The sequence below is a fragment of the Eriocheir sinensis genome, chromosome 7, assembly GCF_024679095.1.
Source record: "Eriocheir sinensis breed Jianghai 21 chromosome 7, ASM2467909v1, whole genome shotgun sequence".
NCBI classification, from domain to species: Eukaryota; Metazoa; Arthropoda; class Malacostraca; order Decapoda; family Varunidae; genus Eriocheir; species Eriocheir sinensis.
Genome location: NC_066515.1, coordinates 16,762,761 through 16,783,678, shown reverse-complemented (window position 1 = coordinate 16,783,678; position 20,918 = coordinate 16,762,761). Strand labels below are relative to the sequence as shown.

Here is a 20,918-nt window from a genome sequence, read left to right as displayed (position 1 = left end):
GCCTTAGGAAGAGGAATATAATTTAGTCTTCAAGAGGAACAAGTGGGAGGCTTAGGAAGAGGAATATAATTTAGTCTTCAAGAGGAACAAGTGGGAGGCTTAGGAAGAGGAATATAATTTAGAGTCTTCAAGAGGAACAAGTGGGAGGCTTAGGAAGAGGAATATAATTTAGTCTTCAAGAGGAACAAGTGGGAGGCTTAGGAAGAGGAATATAATTTAGTCTTCAAGAGGAACAAGTGGGAGGCTTAGGAAGAGGAATATAATTTAGAGTCTTCAAGAGGAACAAGTGGGAGCCTTAGTGGAAGAGGAATATAATTTAGTCTTCAAGAGGAACAAGTGGGAGTCTTTTGAAGAGGAACAGATGGTTGTCTTGAAGAGGAATAAACGGGTGTCTTCAAGAGGAATAAGTGGGATCGAGTCTTCAAGAGGAATTAACAAGTGGGATCGAACCTTTGGAAGAGGAAAAGTGGGAGTCTTCAAGAGGAACAAGTGGGAGCCTTTTAAATAGGAATAAGTGGGAGCCTTTTGAAGAGGAACAAGTGTGAGCCTTTTGAAGAGGAACATGTGGGAGTCTTGAAGAGGATTAGAGGAATAAGTGGGAGTCTTGAAGAGGAACAGGTGGGAGCCTTTTAAGGAACAAGTAGGTGCCTTAATTTTGAAGAGGAACAAGTGTGAGCCTTTTGAAGAGGAACAAGTGTGAGCCTTTTGAAGAAGAACAAGTACGTGGGAGCCTTTTGAAGAGGATCGAGTAAGTGGTAGTCTTGAAGAGGAACAATTAAGTGGGAGTCTTTTGAAGTCTTGAAGAGGAACAATTAAGTGGGAGTCTTTTGAAGAGGAACAAATGGTAGTCCTGAAGAGGAATAAATGGGTGTCTTCAAGAGGATTAATAAGTGGGAGCCTTTTCTTCTTCTTCAGCCTCTATATAGCCTCAGAAATACAAGTTGCTATATAGTGACTTGCTGTTATGTTGATGATCGCCACCTCATGATGACTATATATATATATATATATATATATATATGAATTTTTTTTTTTTTATGCCTCGATCTCGTAGAAGCGTCTGCATGGGATAGTCATGGGGTGTTTTGTGTTCCTAGTGATAGATTTACACGACTCCTGCGCCATGAACGGGAAAAATAAGCCATGTAATTGATGCTGACAGCCCAGACGTCAATCTTCTCTGTGGCATTAGAAAAGATCGAGTCGTAATGGGAATCTTGATCACGTGCCTTCTTGAGTGAGTTGTCGGTCGGGAGTTTGTCAGTTTGACCTTTGTAATATCCCCGGTGTAGCTCTTTACTGTCTGGGCTTGTTGCTTTCCTCATCTTTCAATCTTTTTCCCCTTTCTTTCTCATGTGGTGTTTCCGGTACGTGCTACTTCCACATGTATCTTTAGCCTTATAATCACACTATGTACTGCCTGGGGGTTGGGATGGCATGTTTCTCCCTTCTCCTTTTTGTTTACTTGCAACATTAAACTATCACTCAATCAATCTCAGTGTTTTAATTGCTGTAAAGGTGATCCGTTACGAAGGCAGACTCCACATCGTTTCCTGTCCCGCCAAGGCCCAGACCAGCCAGTGCTCGGGAGGAAGGCAAACAACACATCATGGAGAAGTAAGCCTCGTATTTCCACGTCCTCGGCCACCACGTACTTGACCAACGCCTCGGCTTGTACCCAGAGCATTACTAGTGTTACGTTTTATCCCTACACCAGCTGAGAGGTCCCGTAAACCCGTATATTCCCGTTAAATGCAGCCTGTGCCCCGGCCTGTCCACACGCTGTTACTTCCCCTTGCCAGCAGTGACGGATGGCAGGCGGAGGCGAAGGAGGCCATGGAGGTTGCTAAGAGAGGAGAGGGCATTGGAAACTTAGATTGATAGACAGATAGGACTTGTTTTGTAAGTTGTTCTTCTTCTGGAGTGTTTAATGGGGTGGTCAGGTTGTGGGTCTGAAGTGCTTCAGGAGGCTGGTTAGGCTCGGGAACCACGGCCTCTTTAGCCCCGTTAGTGTTAAATGCTAGCAGGTGAGAAGCGATACAAAGTGTTGCAGCTTAAAAGAAGAAGGAGACACGGCCGTAATACTATAGGGAAACCAGATTGCCCGGACTGTTTTTGTGGCAGGTCAATTTCTCCCTGCTGCTCTGTCACACTGGGGGGCACAGATATAGCATCACTGGGGCATATTCTTAGGTCATGTCAATGGTGGGTGTAAGAGTATTGCTGTTAGTCTGTCAGTCTGTCACCAGGGAAGGAATTAGATTTCAGGTGATGATAAGCATGGTCACCTTGGTAGTCCCCCGCCCCCCTCACTGCTCCGCCCCACCCATGGCTCCGCTGGTGAGGGAGTTGCACACATAGTTTTCCCAATATGATTTATCGACTTTTGGTTTAGCATGCCAGTAGTTTTTTGGCCCACACAACTTTTCCTGTTATATATTCTTGTCGTGATTTAGAGGACAGATTGGCCGACCAGCTTAGTAAACTGCTGGGGTGCCGGCCCTTACACAGCACAATCAACCAGTGAGCCAGTCACTTGTTAAAAAAATATGGCTAATAATTCAACAGTTCATCACACAGACTTTTGGTGTGGACAGTACGGATGTAGTGGTCTGTCAGCCACTGTCCACCAGGGGAAGGACCTACGAAGAGATACAGGTCAAAAGAAGAATATGAAGGGAACACAACACTGGCTTAGAAGGGGGATGCCTTCAACGCTGCACTACGCCACAAGTGATGCACGTCAATAAAATTCAAATAGCCGATCTCCAAGAAATGCCGATGGAGAGGGTTTGAAGGTGTCCAGAGTAAAGTGGTGTCCCTCAGGAAGTAGTCAAAGAGTCTTGGTCCCTGGCTTGCATGGACTTCAAACATTTGCCCTTATTTTTAAACACCGGTGCCTCAGTTCCCCTATTCGAAAAGCCTCTAGTACAAGTTACTAGGATTTTCATGGGCTGTTTTGTGATACTTGTGATAGTTTTACACAGCTTCTGCATCTTAAATGGAAGAAACACCCATGGAAAGCCTGTTAGTCTTCTCTGTGGCCTTAGGAAACCGTCGTAATGAGAGACTGATACGTTTAAGAACACAGACCATTGACCGGCTGCTTCACCTTATGTTCTGTGGCGGTGTGACTGAACTCTCACATCATCACATTTCTTTTTGCAGGGAAGTTGTGAACCGCCTGGTGTACTCCATGATCCAGTTCCTTCAGTCCCAGCTGGAGGGCGGCGGCAGCAGTGGCGGGCTGACGGAGGAGGGGGTGGAAAGCGTGGAGGTGGCCATCCAGTGCCTTGAGACGGCCTATGGGGTGTCTCTCAGCCAGACCGAACAGGCTGTGTCGCGCCCCCTGTACCAGATATTTGCCGAGGCGGTCAAGGGGGAGCCCAGTGTGAGTGTGTGTGTGTGTGTGTGTGTGTGTGTGTGTGTGTGTGTGTGTGTGTGTGTGTGTGTGTTTCCTTCCCTCTGTATATCTGTTTCTCGTTCTTTCTTGTTTTCTCTCTCTTAAGGATAGGATAGAAAAGTAGAAAGAAAGAAGGGATAGGTAAGAAATGCTAGGATTAGAAAGAAGAAAAGAAAACAAGAAAGAAAGGATAGGAAAGTAATTATTTTCTCCATCTAACAACAGTTAAATTTCCTTCCCCTGTGAGTGAGGAATAGTAGCTAAGAGTAAAGAAGAGAAAAAAGATTGTAAATAAGGAAGAGAAAAAGTTCAGAAATAATAGAGAAAAAGACAACTTAGCACAAATATCTCCTTAACCCATTCACTGCGTTGGAATGAATTTGGCTTTCACTGGTAGCCTGATAACATATACTCCCATGTCTTTCTTTGCCTTTGTGGTGGATAGTGGAGTGTTTCCCATGTAGTACTGCTATGCTGGATATCCCCTCCCAAGGTGCAGGACTTTACATTTTTCTTCACTGAATTGTAGCAGCCACTTTTTGATCCATTCCTGTAGCTTGGTGATGTCTTTTTGTAGGAAATCCACAGTCAACAGATTAAAATACCCTCCTCCACCTCCACCTTATCCTCCACATTCTCCCCAGGTGGAGCGGGCGGCCCAGCCCCAGCAGATGGACGCGGCACCTCCGAGGGAGGCCACAGAGGAGGAGAAGGGCGAGGCGGAGAAGCTCAAGAACGAGGGGAACCAGCTGATGCGCGACGAGAGGTTCACCGAAGCCCTTGACTGCTACACAAGGTAAAAAAAAAAATGAATATATGACGATGGAAGGTAAAAATAATGAGTAAATGATGATATAAAGTAAAGATAATGAGGAAATGATGATAAAAGGTAGAAATAATGAGTAAATGATGATGGAAGGTAAAAATAATGAGTAAATGATGATATAAAGTAAAGATAATGAGGAAATGATGATAAAAGGTAGAAATAATGAGTAAATGATGATGAAAAGTAAATATAATGAGGAAATGATGATAATAGGTAAATATAATGAGTAAGTGATAATGGAAGGTGAAAATAATGAGTAAATGATGATGGAAGGTGAAAATAATGAGTAAATGATGATGGAAGGTGAAAATAATGAGTAAATGATGATGGAAGGTGAAAATAATGAGTAAATGATGATGGAAGGTGAAAATAATGAGTAAATGATAATGGAAGGTGAAAATAATGAGTAAATAATGATGGAAGGTAAAAATAATGAGTAAATGATGATGGAAGGTGGAAATAATGAGTAAATGATGATGGAAGGTAAAAATAATGAGTAAATGATGATGGAAGGTAAAAATAATGAGTAAATGATGATGGAAGGTAAAAATAATGAGTAAATGATGATGGAAGGTGAAAATAATGAGTAAATGATGATGGAAGGCAAAAATAATGAGTAAATGATGATGGAAGATAAAAATAATGAGTAGATGATGATGGAAGGTGAAAATAATGAATAAATGATGATGGAAGGTAAAAGTAATAAGTAAATGATGACGGAAGATGAAAATAATGAGTAAATGATGATGGAAGTTGAAAATAATGAGTAAATGATGATGGAAAATGAAAATAATGAGTAAATGATGATGGAAGATGAAAATAATGAGTAAATGATGATGGAAGGTAAAAATAATGAGTAAATGATAATGGAAGGTGAAAATAATGAGTAAATGATGATGGAAGGTAAAAAATAATGAGTAAATGATGATGGAAGGTGGAAATAATGAGTAAATGATGATGGAAGGTAAAAATAATGAGTAAATGATGATGGAAGGTAAAAATAATGAGTAAATGATGATGGAAGGTGAAAAAATGAGTAAATGATGATGGAAGGTAAAAATAATGAGTAAATGATGATGGAAGGTGAAAATAATGAGTAAATGATGATGGAAGGTAAAAATAATGAGTAAATGATGATGGAAGGTAAAAATAATGAGTAAATGATGATGGAAGGTAAAAATAATGAGTAAATGATGATGGAAGGTGAAAATAATGAGTAAATGATGATGGAAGGTGAAAATAATGAGTAAATGATGATGGAAGGTAAAAATAATGAGTAAATGATGATGGAAGGTGAAAATAATGAGTAAATGATGATGGAAGGTGAAAATAATGAGTAAATGATGATGGAAGGTGAAAATAATGAGTAAATGATGATGGAAGGTAAAAATAATGAGTAAATGATGATGGAAGGTGAAAATAATGAGTAAATGATGATGGAAGGTGGAAATAATGAGTAAATAATGATGGAAGGTAAAAATAATGAGTAAATGATGATGGAAGGTAAAAATAATGAGTAAATGATGATGGAAGGTAAAAATAATGAGCAAATGATGATGGAAGGTGGAAATAATGAGTAAATGATGATGGAAGGTAAAAATTATGAATAAATGATGATGGAAGGTGAAAATAATGAGTAAATGATGATGGAAGGTGAAAATAATGAGTAAATGATGATGGAAGGTGAAAATAATGAGTAAATGATGATGGAAGGTAAAAATAATGAGTAAATGATGATGGAAGGTAAAAATGATGAGCAAATGATGATGGAAGGTGGAAATAATGAGTAAATGATGATGGAAGGTAAAAATTATGAATAAATGATGATGGAAGGTGAAAATAATGAGTAAATGATGATGGAAGGTGAAAATAATGAGTAAATGATGATGGAAGGTAAAAATAATGAGTAAATGATGATGGAAGGTGAAAATAATGAGTAAATGATGATGGAAGGTAAAAATATAATTAGGAAATGATGATGATAGATAAAAAGATGTGAACGAATGATAGACGAGGTAAATAAAAAATGCTTGAGTGATGGAAAAAGTTAAGAAAAGGAATAAATGATAAAAGAAAGGATTATAAATTGATGATGGAAAGTAAAAATATGCAAATGAAAGATATACGTGTTAAAAAGATTGACTAGGTGATGTAAAAGGTGAGAAACTAATGATGATATTGATGATGAAAGGTTAGAAAATGTGAGGGAATGATGAAGGTGAAAAAAAATGAAGTTATTGAAAAGGTAAAAAGTGAATAAATGATAAATAAAAGGTTAAAAATGTGTGAATGAATGATAGAATGGAGAAAAAATTAAAAAGGATAAAGAATAATTGAGTATACGTATTTTAAAAGTATAAGATAACTGAATAAATGATTAGTAGGTTGAAAAGGATGAATAAGTGAGAAAATAAGGTATAAACATGATGAAAAAAAATAAATGATGAAAAAGTGAAAAATGTGAATCCAAAAAAATACTGAAGGTAAAAAAATAATTGAATATGAATGACAAAGTAAATGATAGGAAAATTATATGTGCCATTCTCTTAATTTTCTCCCTTCTTCTATATGGGTTCCTCTCTTTATCATCAAATCTCCTCCTCTCCTGTCTTCTACGTGTGATCCCCTCTTTATCCTCCTCCTCTTTACACTCCTTTATTTGTTCATCTCTTCTTGTATCATCTTCCTTCTTCCTCTCCCTTTCTCTCTATATATACTCTTTAACAATCTCCCTTCCTCCTTTCCCCTCTCCTCATAATTATCATCTTCCCCTCTTTATCATCTGCCCTCTTCTTTACACTCCTTTATTTGTCCATCTTTTCTTCTACCATCTTCCTTCTTCCTCTCTCTTTCTCTCTCTATATATACTCTTTAACAATCTCCCTTCCTCCTTTCCCCTCTCCTCATAATTATCATCTTCCCCTCTTTATCATCTGCCCTCCTCTTTACACTCCTTTGTTTCTTCATCTCTTCTTGCACCATCTTCTTCCTCTCTCTTTCTCTCTCTATATATACTCCTTAACAATCTCCCTTCCTCCTTTCCCCTCTCCTCATAATTATCATCTTCCCCTCTTTATCATCTGCCCTCCTCTTTACGCTCCTTTTTTCTTCATCTCTTCTTGCACCATCTTCTTCCTCTCTCTTTCTCTCTCTATATATACTCCTTAACAGTCTCCCTTCCTCCTTTCCCCTCTCCTCATAATTATCTTCTTCCCCTCTTTATCATCTTCCCTCTTCTTTACACTCCTTTATTTGTCCATCTTTTCTTCTACCATCTTCCTTCTTCCTCTCCCTTTCTGTATAATTGCACTTTAACAATCTCCTTTCCTCCTTTCCCCTCTCCTCGTAATTATCTTCTTCCTTCTTCTTTATCTGTACCTTCCTCTTTATCATCTGCCCTCCTCCTCCTCCTCTCACTCCTCTATATGTGCACCTCTTCCTTCATCATCTTCCTTCCTCTTTTCACTCCTCTCCTCTATCCCTGTATCATCATTCCTCTTTCTCTTCCCATCTTCTCTTCTCTCCTTTATCATCTTCCTCCCTCTCCTCTTCTCTAAATATATATATGTAATCACTTAATACAAACACTTGACTATCTCCCGTCCCCTGTATATATATCTCTTTCTTAATTATCTTCCTCTTCCGTTTCTATGCGTGATTCTCTCTGTATTATTTTCCATCTTCCTCGTCTCATCCTCTCGTCGTCTCCTCGCCACAGAGCCATCAGCAAAGACTCGCAGAATGCCGTCTACTACTGCAACAGGGCGGCGGCGCACAGCAAGCTCAACAACCAGCGCGAGGCCATTGAGGACTGCAAGCGAGCCCTGCAGATTGAGCCCCAGTACAGCAAGGCTTACGGCAGGATGGGGTGAGTCGGGCAGGCTGGCAGGAGGGTTCAGTAAAGTGCAGTTTGGTTGTCTCATGGTTGGTTGTGCTTCCTTGCCTTCACAGACCATCAACTCCCTCCCTTCCTTCCCTTACTTCACAACCCATCATCTCCATCCCTTCCTTCCCTTCCTTCACAACCCATCATCTCCATCCCTTCCTTCCCTTCCTTCACAGCCCATCATCTCCATCCCTTCCTTCCCTTACTTCACAACCCATCATCTCCATCCCTTCCTTCCTTCCTTTCCTTCACAACCCATCATCTCCATCCCTTCCTTCCTTCCTTTCCTTCACAACCCATCATCTCCATCCCTTCCTTCCCTTCCTTCACAACCCATCATCTCCATCCCTTCCTTCCCTTCCTTCACAGCCCATCATCTCCATCCCTTCCTTCCTTTCCTTCACAACCCATCATCTCCATCCCTTCCTTCCCTTCCTTCACAGCCCATCATCTCCATCCCTTCCTTCCTTTCCTTCACAACCCATCATCTCCATCCCTTCCTTCCCTTCCTTCACAACCCATCATCTCCATCCCTTCCTTCCCTTCCTTCACAGCCCATCATCTCCATCCCTTCCTTCCTTTCCTTCACAGCCCATCATCTCCATCCCTTCCTTCCTTTCCTTCACAACCCATCATCTCCATCCCTTCCTTCCTTTCCTTCACAACCCATCATCTCCATCCCTTCCTTCCATTCCTTCACAACCCATCATCTCCATCCCTTCCTTCCTTTCCTTCACAACCCATCATCTCCATCCCTTCCTTCCCTTCCTTCACAGCCATCAACTCCATCCCTTCCTTCCTTTCCTTCACAACCCATCAACTCCATCCCTTCCTTCCTTTCCTTCACAACCCATCATCTCCATCCCTTCCTTCCTTTCCTTCACAACCCATCAACTCCATCCCTTCCTTCCTTTCCTTCACAACCCATCAACTCCATCCCTTCCTTTCCTTCACAACCCATCAACTCCATCCCTTCCTTCCTTTCCTTCACAACCCATCATCTCCATCCCTTCCTTCCTTTCCTTCACAACCCATCATCTCCATCCCTTCCTTCCTTTCCTTCACAACCCATCATCTCCATCCCTTCCTTCCCTTCCTTCACAACCCATCACCTCCATCCCTTCCTTCCTTCCTTCACAACCCATCATCTCCATCGCTTCCTTCCGTTCCTTCACAACCCAGCATCTCCATCCTTCCTTACTTCACAGCTCATCATCTCCATCCCTTCCTTCCATTACTTCACAACCCATCAACTCCATCCTTCCTTCCTTTCCTTCACAACCCATCATCTCCATCCTTCCTTCCCTTCCTTCACAACCCATCATCTCCATCCCTTCCTTCCTTTCCTTCACAACCCATCATCTCCATCCCTTCCTTCCCTTACTTCACAACCCATCATCTCCATCCCTTCCTTCCTTTCCTTCACAACCCATCATCTCCATCCCTTCCTTCCCTTACTTCACAACCCATCATCTCCATCCCTTCCTTCCCTTACTTCACAACCCATCATCTCCATCCCTTCCTTCCTTTCCTTCACAACCCATCATCTCCATCCCTTCCTTCCTTTCCTTCACAACCCATCATCTCCATCCCTTCCTTCCCTTCCTTCACAACCCATCATCTCCATCCCTTCCTTCCTTTCCTTCACAGCCCATCATCTCCATCCCTTCCTTCCCTTCCTTCACAACCCATCATCTCCATCCCTTCCTTCCCTTCCTTCACAACCCATCATCTCCATCCCTTCCTTCCCTTCCTTCACAACCCATCATCTCCATCCCTTCCTTCCTTTCCTTCACAGCCCATCATCTCCATCCCTTCCTTCCTTTCCTTCACACCCCATCATCTCCATCCCTTCCTTCCTTTCCTTCACAACCCATCATCTCCATCCTTTCCTTCCTTTCCTTCACAACCCATCATCTCCATCCCTTCCTTCCTTTCCTTCACAACCCATCATCTCCATCCCTTCCTTCCATTCCTTCACAACCCAACAACTCCATCCTTCCTTCCTTCCCTTCCTTCACAACCCATCATCTCCATCCCTTCCTTCCATTCCTTCACAACCCATCATCTCCATCCCTTCCTTCCCTTACTTCACAACCCATCATCTCCATCCCTTCCTTCCTTTCCTTCACAACCCATCATCTCCATCCCTTCCTTCCTTTCCTTCACAGCCCATCATCTCCATCCTTCCTTCCTTCCTTCACAACCCATCACCTCCATCCCTTCCTTCCCTTCCTTCACAACCCATCATCTCCATCCCTTCCTTCCTTTCCTTCACAGCCCATCATCTCCATCCCTTCCTTCCTTTCCTTCACAACCCATCATCTCCATCCCTTCCTTCCTTTCCTTCACAACCCATCATCTCCATCCCTTCCTTCCTTTCCTTCACAACCCATCATCTCCATCCCTTCCTTCCTTTCCTTCACAGCCATCAACTCCATCCCTTCCTTCCCTTTCCTTCCTTCCTTCACAACCCATCTCTCTCCATCCCTTCCTTCTCTCTCTCTCTCTCTCATCATCTCTCTCCTTCCTTCCTTTCCTTCACAGCCATCATCTCCATCCCTTCCTTCCTTTCCTTCACAACCCATCATCTCCATCCTTCCTTCCTTACTTCACAACCCAGTCAATGAGTCCCTCCCTCCTTCCCTCCCCAGTCTTTCCTACATAGCCTAGCCTTGCCTGCTCCAGCCTCCAGCTTTCCCCCTCCCTTCCTTCCTCCCTCCCAGCCTTGCCTACTCCAATATCAACAATAACTCCCTCCCCAGCCTTTCCTACCTTCCTCCCTCAACCCTTCCTCTCTCCCAACCTTGCCTCCTCCTTCCCTCCCTTTCTCTCACCCTTGTCTACTCTCTCCCTTCCTCCCTTCCTCCCCAACTTCATTGTTAACCCTTTCCATCCATGACGCAGACGTCACCGCCACAGTATGGAAAGGGTCAAGAGGAAATGGAAGAGGATTAATCCTCTTCTAAACCTCTTAATCATCTTCCATTTCCTCTTAAGAGGCTTAGAAGAGGATTAAGAGGAAATGGAAGAGGACTAACGGTGACGCCATCGGACGCCGACATCGGCGTCACCGGAGTGAAGGGGTTAAGCCTCTCCCTCCCTCCCCAGTCTTACTTACTCCCTCCCTTCCTTTCTCTCACCCTACTCTATTCTCTCCCTTCCTCCCCAACTTCATTATTGACCCTCTCTCTCCCTCCCTCCCTCCCTCCCCAGTCTTGCTTACTCCCTCCCTCTCTTTCTCTCACCTTTGTCTACTCTCTCCCTCACTCCCTTCCTCCCGAACCTCATTATTAACCCTTTCCCTCCCTCCCTTCCTTCCCAGCCTTGCCTACTCCAGCCTCAGCGAGCACCACCGGGCCAAGGAGTGCTACCAGAAGGCCCTGGAGCTGGAGCCAGAAAATGACAGTTACCGCAGCAACCTGGCCATCGCCGAGGAGAAGCTGCAGGCCGAGCCACAGCAGCAGCAGCAGCAGCCTGGGAACGCATTTGGGGGCTTCGGTAGGTTGGGGCGCTGCAAAGGTCTGAGGCATTGGTTAGAATTGTGGGGAATAGGTTAGGTTAGGTGCAGATCTCTTTATCATCCTTCCTTCTCCATTCCCTTCTGAGACATTGGTTCTTACTGTGGGATTAGGTTAGGTTAGGTGCAGCACTCTTTGCCATGTTTAAGTTAGGTTAGGTGCAGCACTCTTTATCATCCTTCCTTCTCCATTCCCTTCTGAGACATTGGTTCTTACTGGGGGATTAGGTTAGGTTAGGTGCAGCTCTCTTTATCATCTTCCCTTCTCCATTCCCTTCTGAGACATTGGTTCTTACTGGGGGGAATAGGTTAGGTTAGGTGCTGCTCTCTTTATCATCCTTCCTTCTCCATTCCCTTCTGAGACATTGGTTCTTACTGGGGGATTAGGTTAGGTTAGGTGCAGCACTCTTTATCATCCTTCCTTCTCCATTCCCTTCTGAGACATTGGTTCTTACTGGGGGATTAGGTTGGGTTAGGTGCAGCTCTCTTTATCATCCTTCCTTCTCCATTCCCTTCTGAGACATTGGTTCTTACTGGGGGATTAGGTTGGGTTAGGTGCAGCTCTCTTTATCATCCTTCCTTCTCCATTCCCTTCTGAGACATTGGTTCTTACTGGTGGAATAGGTTAGGTTAGGTGCAGCACTCTTTATCATCCTTCCTTCTCCATTCCCTTCTGAGACATTGGTTCTTACTGGTGGAATAGGTTAGGTTAGGTGCAGCTCTCTTTATCATTCCTTCCTTCTCCATTCCCTTCTGAGACTTTGGTTCTTACTGGGGGATTAGGTTAAGTTAGGTGCAGCACTCTTTATCATCCTTCCTTCTCCATTCCCTTCTGAGACTTTGGTTCTTACTGGGGGTTTAGGTTAGGTTAGGTGCAGCTCTCTTTATCATCCTTCCTTCTCCATTCCCTTCTGAGACATTGGTTCTTACTGGGGGTTTAGGTTGGGTTAGGTGCAGCTCTCTTTATCATCCTTCCTTCTCCATTCCCTTCTGAGACATTGGTTCTTACTGGGGGAATAGGTTAGGTTAGGTGCTGCTCTCTTTATCATCCTTCCTTCTCCATTCCCTTCTGAGACATTGGTTCTTACTGGGGGAATAGGTTAGGTTAGGTGCAGCTCTCTTTATCATCCTTCCTTCTCCATTCCCTTCTGAGACATTGGTTCTTACTGGGGGAATAGGTTAGGTTAGGTGCTGCTCTCTTTATCATCCTTCCTTCTCCACTCCCTTCTGAGACATTGGTTCTTACTGGGGGTTAGGTTAGGTTAGGTGCAGCTCTCTTTGCCATGTTTAAGTTAGGTTAGGTGCACTTCTTTTTATCATCCTTCTTTCTCCTCTCCCATCTGAGGCGTTGGTTCTTATCGGGGGAAATAGGTTAGGTTAGGTTAGGTGCAGCTTTCTTTTATCATTATTTAGGTTAGGTTATGGGCAGTGCTTTTTATCATTTTCCCTTCTTTTCCTTCCCCCTTTCCCTTCTGATGTGTTGATTCTGAGTAGGTGATTTTTTTTTTTTTTTTTTTTTTTTTTCTCTCCAGCAGGGAAGGTTAGGTAAGTTATAATGTGGCATATTTAGGTTAGGTGCACTTCTCTTTATTTTCTTCCTTTCTTTCCCTTTTACTTTCCCTTATGATACGTTGGTTCTGAGTGGGTGGAATGTTTTTTTCTTTCAACAAGGAAGGTTAAGTAAGGTACAATTTGACATGAGGGAAATGAAAGGTAGGGAAGTAATGTGTTTGTTTCAGGCTGATATGTTGGTTCTTATTCCTTATTTTGTTCTTATTTGGTTAGGCTCACTAAGGTCATAACATAGAGAAGGGAGGCCTAAGTAAACAAAGGTAGTGTGTCTGTATCAACCCATAAACTCACTGGTAAAGGAAGGGGAGAGCAGGAATGGGTTTGTTTGGACTAGTGTTGGTTTAGGTTAAATAAGGTGTAGTTTGTCTTGGGAGGGAAGGGAATTAAAGGGATTGTTTGGAATGAATTGTTCCTCATTTGGTCAGGTCAGGCAAGGTGTAGTTTGTCTTGGGAGGGAAGGGAAGTAATGGGGTTGTTTGGAATGAATTGTTGTTCCTCATTTGGTCAGGTCAGGCAAGGTGTAGTTTGTCTTGGGAGGGAAGAGAAGTAATGGGATTGTTTGGACTGAATTGTTCCTCATTTGGTCAGGTCAGGCAAGGTGTAGTTTGTCTTGGGAGGGAAGGGAAGTAATGGGGTTGTTTGGAATGAATTGTTGTTCCTCATTTGGTCAGGTCAGGCAAGGTGTAGTTTGTCTTGGGAGGGAAGAGAAGTAATGGGATTGTTTGGACTGAATTGTTCCTCATTTGGTCAGGTCAGGCAAGGTGTAGTTTGTCTTGGGAGGGAAGGGAAGTAATGGGATTGTTTGGACTGAATTGTTGTTCCTCATTTGGTCAGGTCAGGCAAGGTGTAGTTTGTCTTGGGAGGGAAGGGAAGTAATGGGATTGTTTGGACTGAATTGTTGTTCCTCATTTGGTCAGGTCAGGCAAGGTGTAGTTTGTCTTGGGAGGGAAGCGAAGTAATGGGATTGTTTGGGCTGAATTGTTCCTCATTTGGTCAGGTCAGGCAAGGTGTAGTTTGTCTTGGGAGGGAAGGGAAGTAATGGGGTTGTTTGGACTGAATTGTTCCTCATTTGGTCAGGTCAGGCAAGGTGTAGTTTGTCTTGGGAGGGAAGGGAAGTAATGGGATTGTTTGGACTGAATTGTTCCTCATTTGGTCAGGTCAGGCAAGGTGTAGTTTGTCTTGGGAGGGAAGAGAAGTAATGGGGTTGTTTGGAATGAATTGTTGTTCCTCATTTGGTCAGGTCAGGCAAGGTGTAGTTTGTCTTGGGAGGGAAGGGAAGTAATGGGATTGTTTGGGCTGAATTGTTCCTCATTTGGTCAGGTCAGGCAAGGTGTAGTTTGTCTTGGGAGGGAAGGGAAGTAATGGGATTGTTTGGACTGAAATGTTCCTCATTTGGTCAGGTCAGGCAAGGTGTAGTTTGTCTTGGGAGGGAAGGGAATTAATGGGATTGTTTGGACTGAATTGTTTCTCATTTGGTCAGGTCAGGCAAGGTGTAGTTTGTCTTGGGAAGGAAGGGAAGTAATGGGTTTATTAAAAGTGTTGGTTCTTATTTGGCTTGGCAAGATTGACCTCTCTTTTGGCTATTCTTTACTATTGTCTGTTATGGGAGTGGTGAGTTGCGGGCTTTTATTTTGATTTTTTTCACTCTTTTTGTTGCCTTCGAGCCGTCTCCTTTGTTGTAAAAAAAAAAAAAAAAAAAAAAAAGATATACGGTAATTTAACAAGAGAGATGGGAAACAAAAAAAGGCAAAGGTAATGTGTCTATGGTAGTGTCTATATAAACCCAAACTCACTCACCCATTCACCCGTTCACCCACACAGGTCCCGGCGGCTTACCCTTCGGCCTGGGGGGTCTCGGGAACCTAGCGGGGGCGGGAGGACCTGACCTGGGCAACATACTGGGCAACCCGGCACTCATGAACATGGCCACCCAGCTCATGGCAGACCCCAACATGCAGAATATGTGAGTAGGGGAGGAGGAGGAGGTGAAGGAAGAGGAGGAGGAGGAGGAGAAAGAGGAGGAAGAAGTGGAATAAAAAGATGAGGAGAAGGTGGAGGAAGAAGTGGAATAAAAAGATGAGGAGAAGGAGGAGGAAGAAGTGGAATAAAAAGATGAGGAGAAGGTGGAGGAAGAAGTGGAATAAAAAGATGAGGAGAAGGTGGAGGAAGAAGTGGAATAAAAAGATGAGGAGAAGGTGGAGGAAGAAGTGGAATAAAAAGATGAGGAGAAGGTGGAGGAAGAAGTGGAATAAAAAGATGAGGAGAAGGTGGAGGAAGAAGTGGAATAAAAAAATGTGGAGGAGGAGGAAGAAGTGGAATAAAAAGATGAGGAGAAGGTGGAGGAAGAAGTGGAATAAAAAGATGAGGAGAAGGTGGAGGAAGAAGTGGAATAAAAAGATGAGGAGGAGAAAATGACAGAGGGGAAAGAGATGAGGAGGAGGAAGAAGACAATGAGAGGAGGAGGAGGAGGTTTAAGTCACAAATTCTACATCATACACAAGAGAAAAAGAGGAAGTGGAGGAGGAAGAGTAGGAAGAAGACAAGGAGGAGGAGGAGTAGAAGAGAATGAAGAAGAAACAGAGAAAAAAGAAAATAGGAATAGAGAAGCATGAAGAGGAGATTGAGGAAGAGGAGAGTAAACAGAATATAGGAGAAGAGTAAAGGAGAGAAGCAAAAAAAAGATAAAAAAAAAAACAGTGCCTCACCAACCCCCTTCTGCCCCTTCTACAGGCTAAGCAACTTCATGGGCGTCATGGCTGGCGGTGGCGGCCCTGGCGGTGGCGTGCCCGGTGTGCCCCCTCCTAACGTGGCACCTCCACCCCCTCCACCCCCAGTCGCCCCACCCGTCCCACCCCCGGGTGGCCCTGGGGGTCCCGGGGGCATGGAGGCCTTGCTCAATGTGTAAGTATAGGGAGCGAGAGAGAGAGAGAGAGAGAGAGAGAGAGGATGGTATAATCTTTCTCTTTCCTGTAATTTCTTTTGAGAGACAGAGAGAGAGAGAGAGAGAGAGAGGGGGGGGGGGGGAGGATGGTATAACCTTTCCCTTTCCTGTAATTTCTTTTGAGAGAGAGAGAGAGAGAGAGAGAGGAAGCTATAATCTTTTGCTTCTCCGTAATTTCTTTTGAGAGAGAGAGGGAGTGAATGTTGTTATCTTTCCCTTCCTGTAACTTCTTTCTACCTCCATTTATTGACAAGATATCGCCATTATTTATTTCTCTCTATTTCCCCGTTAATCTCCTCTCCTATTTCCCTCCATCTCCCCTTTAGTTCTTGTTCTGTCTTCCTTCCTCCTCTAATCCCATCTCTGCACATCCTTTCCCTTTCTCTCTTCATCTGTTTCTCTATCTCTTCAGTTCTTTCTCTCCATTTCCTCTTTTATATCCCTCCATCTGCCCTTTTATTCCTTGTTCTATCTTCCTTCTTCTATTCCCATCTCCACATATCTTTCCCCATAAAATATCTCTCTCCATCTGTTTCTCTATCTCTTCATTTATTTCTCTGTATCTCCCCTTTAATCTCCTCTTTTATTTCTTGTTCTATCTCCCTTCTTCTTCTATTCCCATCTCTGCACACCATTCCCCATAAAATATCTCTCTTCATTTCTCTTCATCAGCTTTCATATATTTCTCTCCATTTCCTCTTTTATATTCCTCTATCTCCCCTTTTATTTCTTGTTCTATCTCCCTTCCTCTTCTATTTCCATCTACTCACATCCTGTCCCATAAAACATCTCTCTTCATCTCCCGTCATATCTCCATCTCCGCAGTGGCCGCCAGCTTGCCGAACAGATGCAGTCCCAACACCCGGAACTTGTGGAGCAGATCCGTCAGCAGATGAACAGAGGAGGAGGAGCAGGAGGTGGAGGCGGAGGAGGAGGAGGGGATCAGGGGGGTGAGGGAGGCAACCAGGATCCCCCCCCTCAAACCTAGCTCCCCATTAGACACCGCTATTGGTATGTGTGTTGGTTAGTGTGTGTGTGTGTTTGTGTACAGTGTAGATTTGACGTTTTTTTCTGAACTTACTGAAATTAACCTTTGAGACAGTGTTATTTCTTATGTGTGTGTGGAGACTCCTTTCCTTAACCCGGTAGCAGCGACAGGGCAGATTTGTGGCTTTCCCGTGTAGCAGCAACGGGCCAGATTTGTGCCATGATATAAACCCTTTAAAGTAGATGATGCATAAGCTGATCACAAATGCATTGATATATATAATAAAATGGTTTCCGTGAGTGATGATTTTTTCTCATTATTCTCGCTTAGAGGGGCCTTTAAGAAACATGATCCCCGCAGCTACCGGGTTAACTCTCCTTTCTCCCTCTTTTTAGATTCAACATACCTTTTTTGAACTCATTAAAATTAATCTGAGACACTATTTCTAAACATGTGTGGAGACCCCTTTCCTTAACTCTCCTTTCTCCCTCTTTTTAGATTCAACATACCTTTTTTGAACTCACTAAAATTAATCTGAGACACTATTTCTAAATGTGTGTGTGGAGACCCCTTTCCCTAACTCTCCTCTCTCTCTCTGTAGATTTGACCTTTTCTGAACTCATTAAACTTAACCTTTGACACATAACTGCTTCTCTATTCCTATTTTCTCTGTTTCTTCTTCATTCTCTTCTACTCCTCCTCATTCTGTTTCCTCTCCTCCTCCTTGTCTTTCTCCTTCTTTCCATTATATCACCACTTCTTATTTCACACCATCTCCCCTTTTATTTCTTGTTCTATCTCCCTTCTTCAATTTCCATCCCCACGCATCCTTTCCTGAAAACAACAAGTATCCCATTTCTAAACGTGTGTGTGAGATCCCTTTCCCTAACTCTCCTTTCTCTTTTTTTTTAGATTCGAGTTTATCTTTTCTGAACTCACTAAAATCAATCCCTGAGACACTATTTCTAAAGTCAGTACTCAGTCACCCATTTGACCTCATGGAGAATGGATGCATATTCTCTTGCTGAGTAACAAAAACCCCATACAAATCAGTGTTAAACTGGGGTGGCGATTCATGATGCGCATGAATCGGAATGGCCACGCGACGCGACCACACTTTCACGGAAACTTCGCTTCATGTGTTTCTCTCTTTTTTAGGTTTGAGTTTATCTTTTCTGAACTCACTAAAATCAATCCCTGAGACACTATTTCTAAACATGTATGTGAGATCCCTTTCCCTAACTCTCCTTCTCTCTCTTTTTTAGGTTCGACTTTATCTTTTCTGAACTCACTAAAATCAATCCCTGAGACACTATTTCTAAACATGTATGTGAGATCCCTTTCCCTAACTCTCCTTCTCTCTCTTTTTTAGGTTTGAGTTTATCTTTTCTGAACTCACTTTAATCAATCCCCTGACTTTTTTTTCACGTGTGAGATCCCTTTCCCTAACTCTCCTTCTCTCTCTTTTTTAGGTTTGACTTTATCTTTTCTGAACTCACTAAAATCAATCCCTGAGACACTTTTTCTAAACATGTGTGTGAGATCCCTTTCCCTAACTCTTCTCTCTCTTTTTTAGGTTCGAGTTTATCTTTTCTGAACTCACTAAAATCAATCCCTGAATCACTATTTCTAAACATGTGTGTGAGATCCCTTTCCCTAACTCTCCTTCTCTCTCTTTTTTAGGTTCGACTTTATCTTTTCTGAACTCACTAAAACCAATCCCTGAGACACTTTTTCTAAATGTGTATGTGAGATCCCTTTCCCTAACTCTCCTTTCTCTTTTTTTTAGATTCGACGTAGTTTTGTACGCATCGTCACGACCGACACGGGGAAAGAAAGGAAATTGATATAACGTTAGTGCTGTCCCCTCCTCGCCCCTCCCTTACCCTCGCCACCACCACCACCACCTCCACCACCATTGTATTCACTAATGTTGTTATGAACCGAGACTCCCCGCAGTTGATATCACAGGCAATTATCGTTTTTCCTCCCATCTCTGCTAGTAAGGAGGTTTCGGCCACCCACAATACCTTATGTTAGTTTACAACACGGCTTTTGTATTCTTCCGTGGCTTGTGTATTCTTTCGTCTCTTGTGCCGTTCCTCCTCCTGCTGCTGCCGTTGCTATCATCTCCGCCTGTTAAGTGATCATGAGGTTTATATCACGTGTTAAGAGTCATAAGGAGGCATTCCGAGGGGTCATCATAAGGTGTAGGTCCATATTCTTAAACATATTAGGCTCTCATTACGACTATACTCTACGGCCATGGTGAAATTTAACTGGGTTTTCATAGGAGACTTTTCCGTTCATGGTGAAGAAGTCTGGTAAAATTATCACTCAAACCGCAAAACAATTCATTTAAATCCCAGAAACTTTTACGAGAGGCTTTTCAAATGGGTGAACCGAGGCGCCGATACGCTCAAGAATATGAACCTCAGAGTTACTTTCATCGCAAGCGTCATCTCGAGGGGACATCTTCCATTCTCGACCTTCATATAGAGTAGTAGTTAAGGCACATAGGAGTGTAGATAGAGAGTTATGAGTCTAGATTTTATCCTCACTAACCTGGCAAGTAAATAAGCCTTCCCCATCCTTCCTTTCCTGTTTGGTATTTGTCATTGGTTATCCCACAAGGAAGCTCGCCCTTCCCCGCCAGCCACACCCCTACAAGCCAAGCTGCAATAGAGAGTTACGAGTCTACTTTATCCTCGCTAACCTGGCAAGCAAATAAGCCTTTCCCATCCTTCCTTTCCTGTGTTGGTATTTGTCATTGGTTAACCCACAAGCAAGTTCGCCCTTCCCTGCCAGCCACACCCCTACAAGCCAAGCTGCAATAGAGAGTTATGAGTCTACTTTATCCTCGCTAACCTGGCAAGCAAATAGCCTCTCCCATCCCTTCTTTTGTTTGGTGTCTGTCATTGGCTGGTCCTCAAGCAAGCCATGCCCCTTCCTGCCAGCCACACCCCTACAAGCCAGGCTGCAATAGAGTTCTGAGTCCTATACTTTTTCCTAACTAATCTGGCAAGCAAATAGCCCTTCCCATTCCTTCTTTTGTTTGGTGTCTGTCATTGGCTGGTCCTCAAGCAAGCCACGCCCCTTCATGCCAGCCACACCCCTACAAGCGAGGCTGCAATAGAGTTCCGAGTCCTATACTTTATCCTAACTAACCTGGCAAGCAAATAGCCTTTCCCATCCCTTCCTTTTCTGTTTGGTGTCTGTCATTGGTTAACCCACAAGTAAGCCACGCCCCTACAAGCCAGGCTGCGTTCAAACAGGTGGTGCTGGGCTGTCTTATGCAAGGCTTTCTCTCAGAGCCCAAGCCAAGAGTCATTTCCAGGCCCTTGTGACAGTTGTTAGAGAATGTTTTGTCTCGCTTTTTAAGTGTGTAAGGAAATCATGTTCTAAACTACTACTACTACTACTACTTCTTGCAAGAGTTTATCCTTTTTGAGTACCATTGTAAAAACTTGGTTGGAAATAGACGTGAAACAACTCAATCCTTCATTTGTATCCCAGCATCAACGTTCCAATAGTAATAATGATAATAAGGTAATAATGAGGAGTTAGGCAGATGAAGATTCAGGTGGCTCAGTGGGATTGGTGCTTGATTTGCGGCTAAGAGGCTGTGAGTTCAATCCCAGCCCACAGCAGCTTCTTGGTGAGCCTTTCTTCATTTATCTTGTTATATTTTTGCCCTTGAGGTGCTTCCTTTACTGTAAAAAAGAGAGGTAGCATTCCTTTGTAACCCTAACAGCTATCCATGATCTTTGTAGTCTAGCTCA

General features: G+C 43.3%; 1 protein-coding gene and 2 long non-coding RNA genes across 11 annotated transcripts; all 3 read left to right on the top strand.

Moving 5' to 3' along the window:
- The first annotated feature begins 1,496 nt into the window (after positions 1 to 1,496).
- On the top strand, positions 1,497 to 20,633 carry LOC126993395 (small glutamine-rich tetratricopeptide repeat-containing protein alpha-like). Of its 2 annotated transcripts, none has more exons than XM_050852458.1 (9): positions 1,497 to 1,617; positions 3,169 to 3,391; positions 4,048 to 4,199; positions 7,948 to 8,097; positions 11,441 to 11,616; positions 15,029 to 15,170; positions 15,938 to 16,108; positions 16,974 to 17,159; positions 18,926 to 20,633. In XM_050852458.1, exons 1-8 carry the CDS (start codon positions 1,610 to 1,612, stop codon positions 17,134 to 17,136), a joined length of 1,185 nt encoding a protein of 394 aa, XP_050708415.1. In that variant the 5' UTR covers positions 1,497 to 1,609; the 3' UTR covers positions 17,137 to 17,159; positions 18,926 to 20,633. The 2 variants fall into 2 exon arrangements, with proteins under 2 accessions (XP_050708415.1, XP_050708419.1); XM_050852462.1 differs by having other exon boundaries at positions 16,974 to 17,171.
- On the top strand, positions 4,468 to 7,261 carry LOC126993406 (uncharacterized). 7 transcript variants are annotated; one of them, XR_007747824.1, is made up of 7 exons: positions 4,468 to 4,742; positions 5,164 to 5,253; positions 5,463 to 5,612; positions 5,643 to 5,672; positions 5,853 to 5,942; positions 6,063 to 6,122; positions 6,153 to 7,261. It is a non-coding gene; the product is annotated as an uncharacterized LOC126993406 (long non-coding RNA). The 7 variants fall into 7 exon arrangements; XR_007747813.1 differs by lacking the exon at positions 5,643 to 5,672 and having other exon boundaries at positions 5,883 to 5,942; XR_007747819.1 differs by lacking the exon at positions 5,643 to 5,672.
- LOC126993426 (uncharacterized) lies at positions 13,187 to 15,008 on the top strand. Of its 2 annotated transcripts, none has more exons than XR_007747826.1 (3): positions 13,187 to 13,805; positions 13,889 to 14,374; positions 14,538 to 15,008. It is a non-coding gene; the product is annotated as an uncharacterized LOC126993426 (long non-coding RNA). The 2 variants fall into 2 exon arrangements; XR_007747825.1 differs by having other exon boundaries at positions 14,458 to 15,008.
- Positions 20,634 to 20,918: the final 285 nt, after the last annotated feature.

Bases quoted from the DNA above. Each gene is read 5' to 3' on its own strand.
- LOC126993395 (XM_050852458.1), top strand. The intron at 11,617-15,028 runs GTAGGTTGGGGC...TCACCCACACAG, and splicing joins GAACGCATTTGGGGGCTTCG to GTCCCGGCGGCTTACCCTTC. The intron at 15,171-15,937 runs GTGAGTAGGGGA...CCCCTTCTACAG, and splicing joins GACCCCAACATGCAGAATAT to GCTAAGCAACTTCATGGGCG.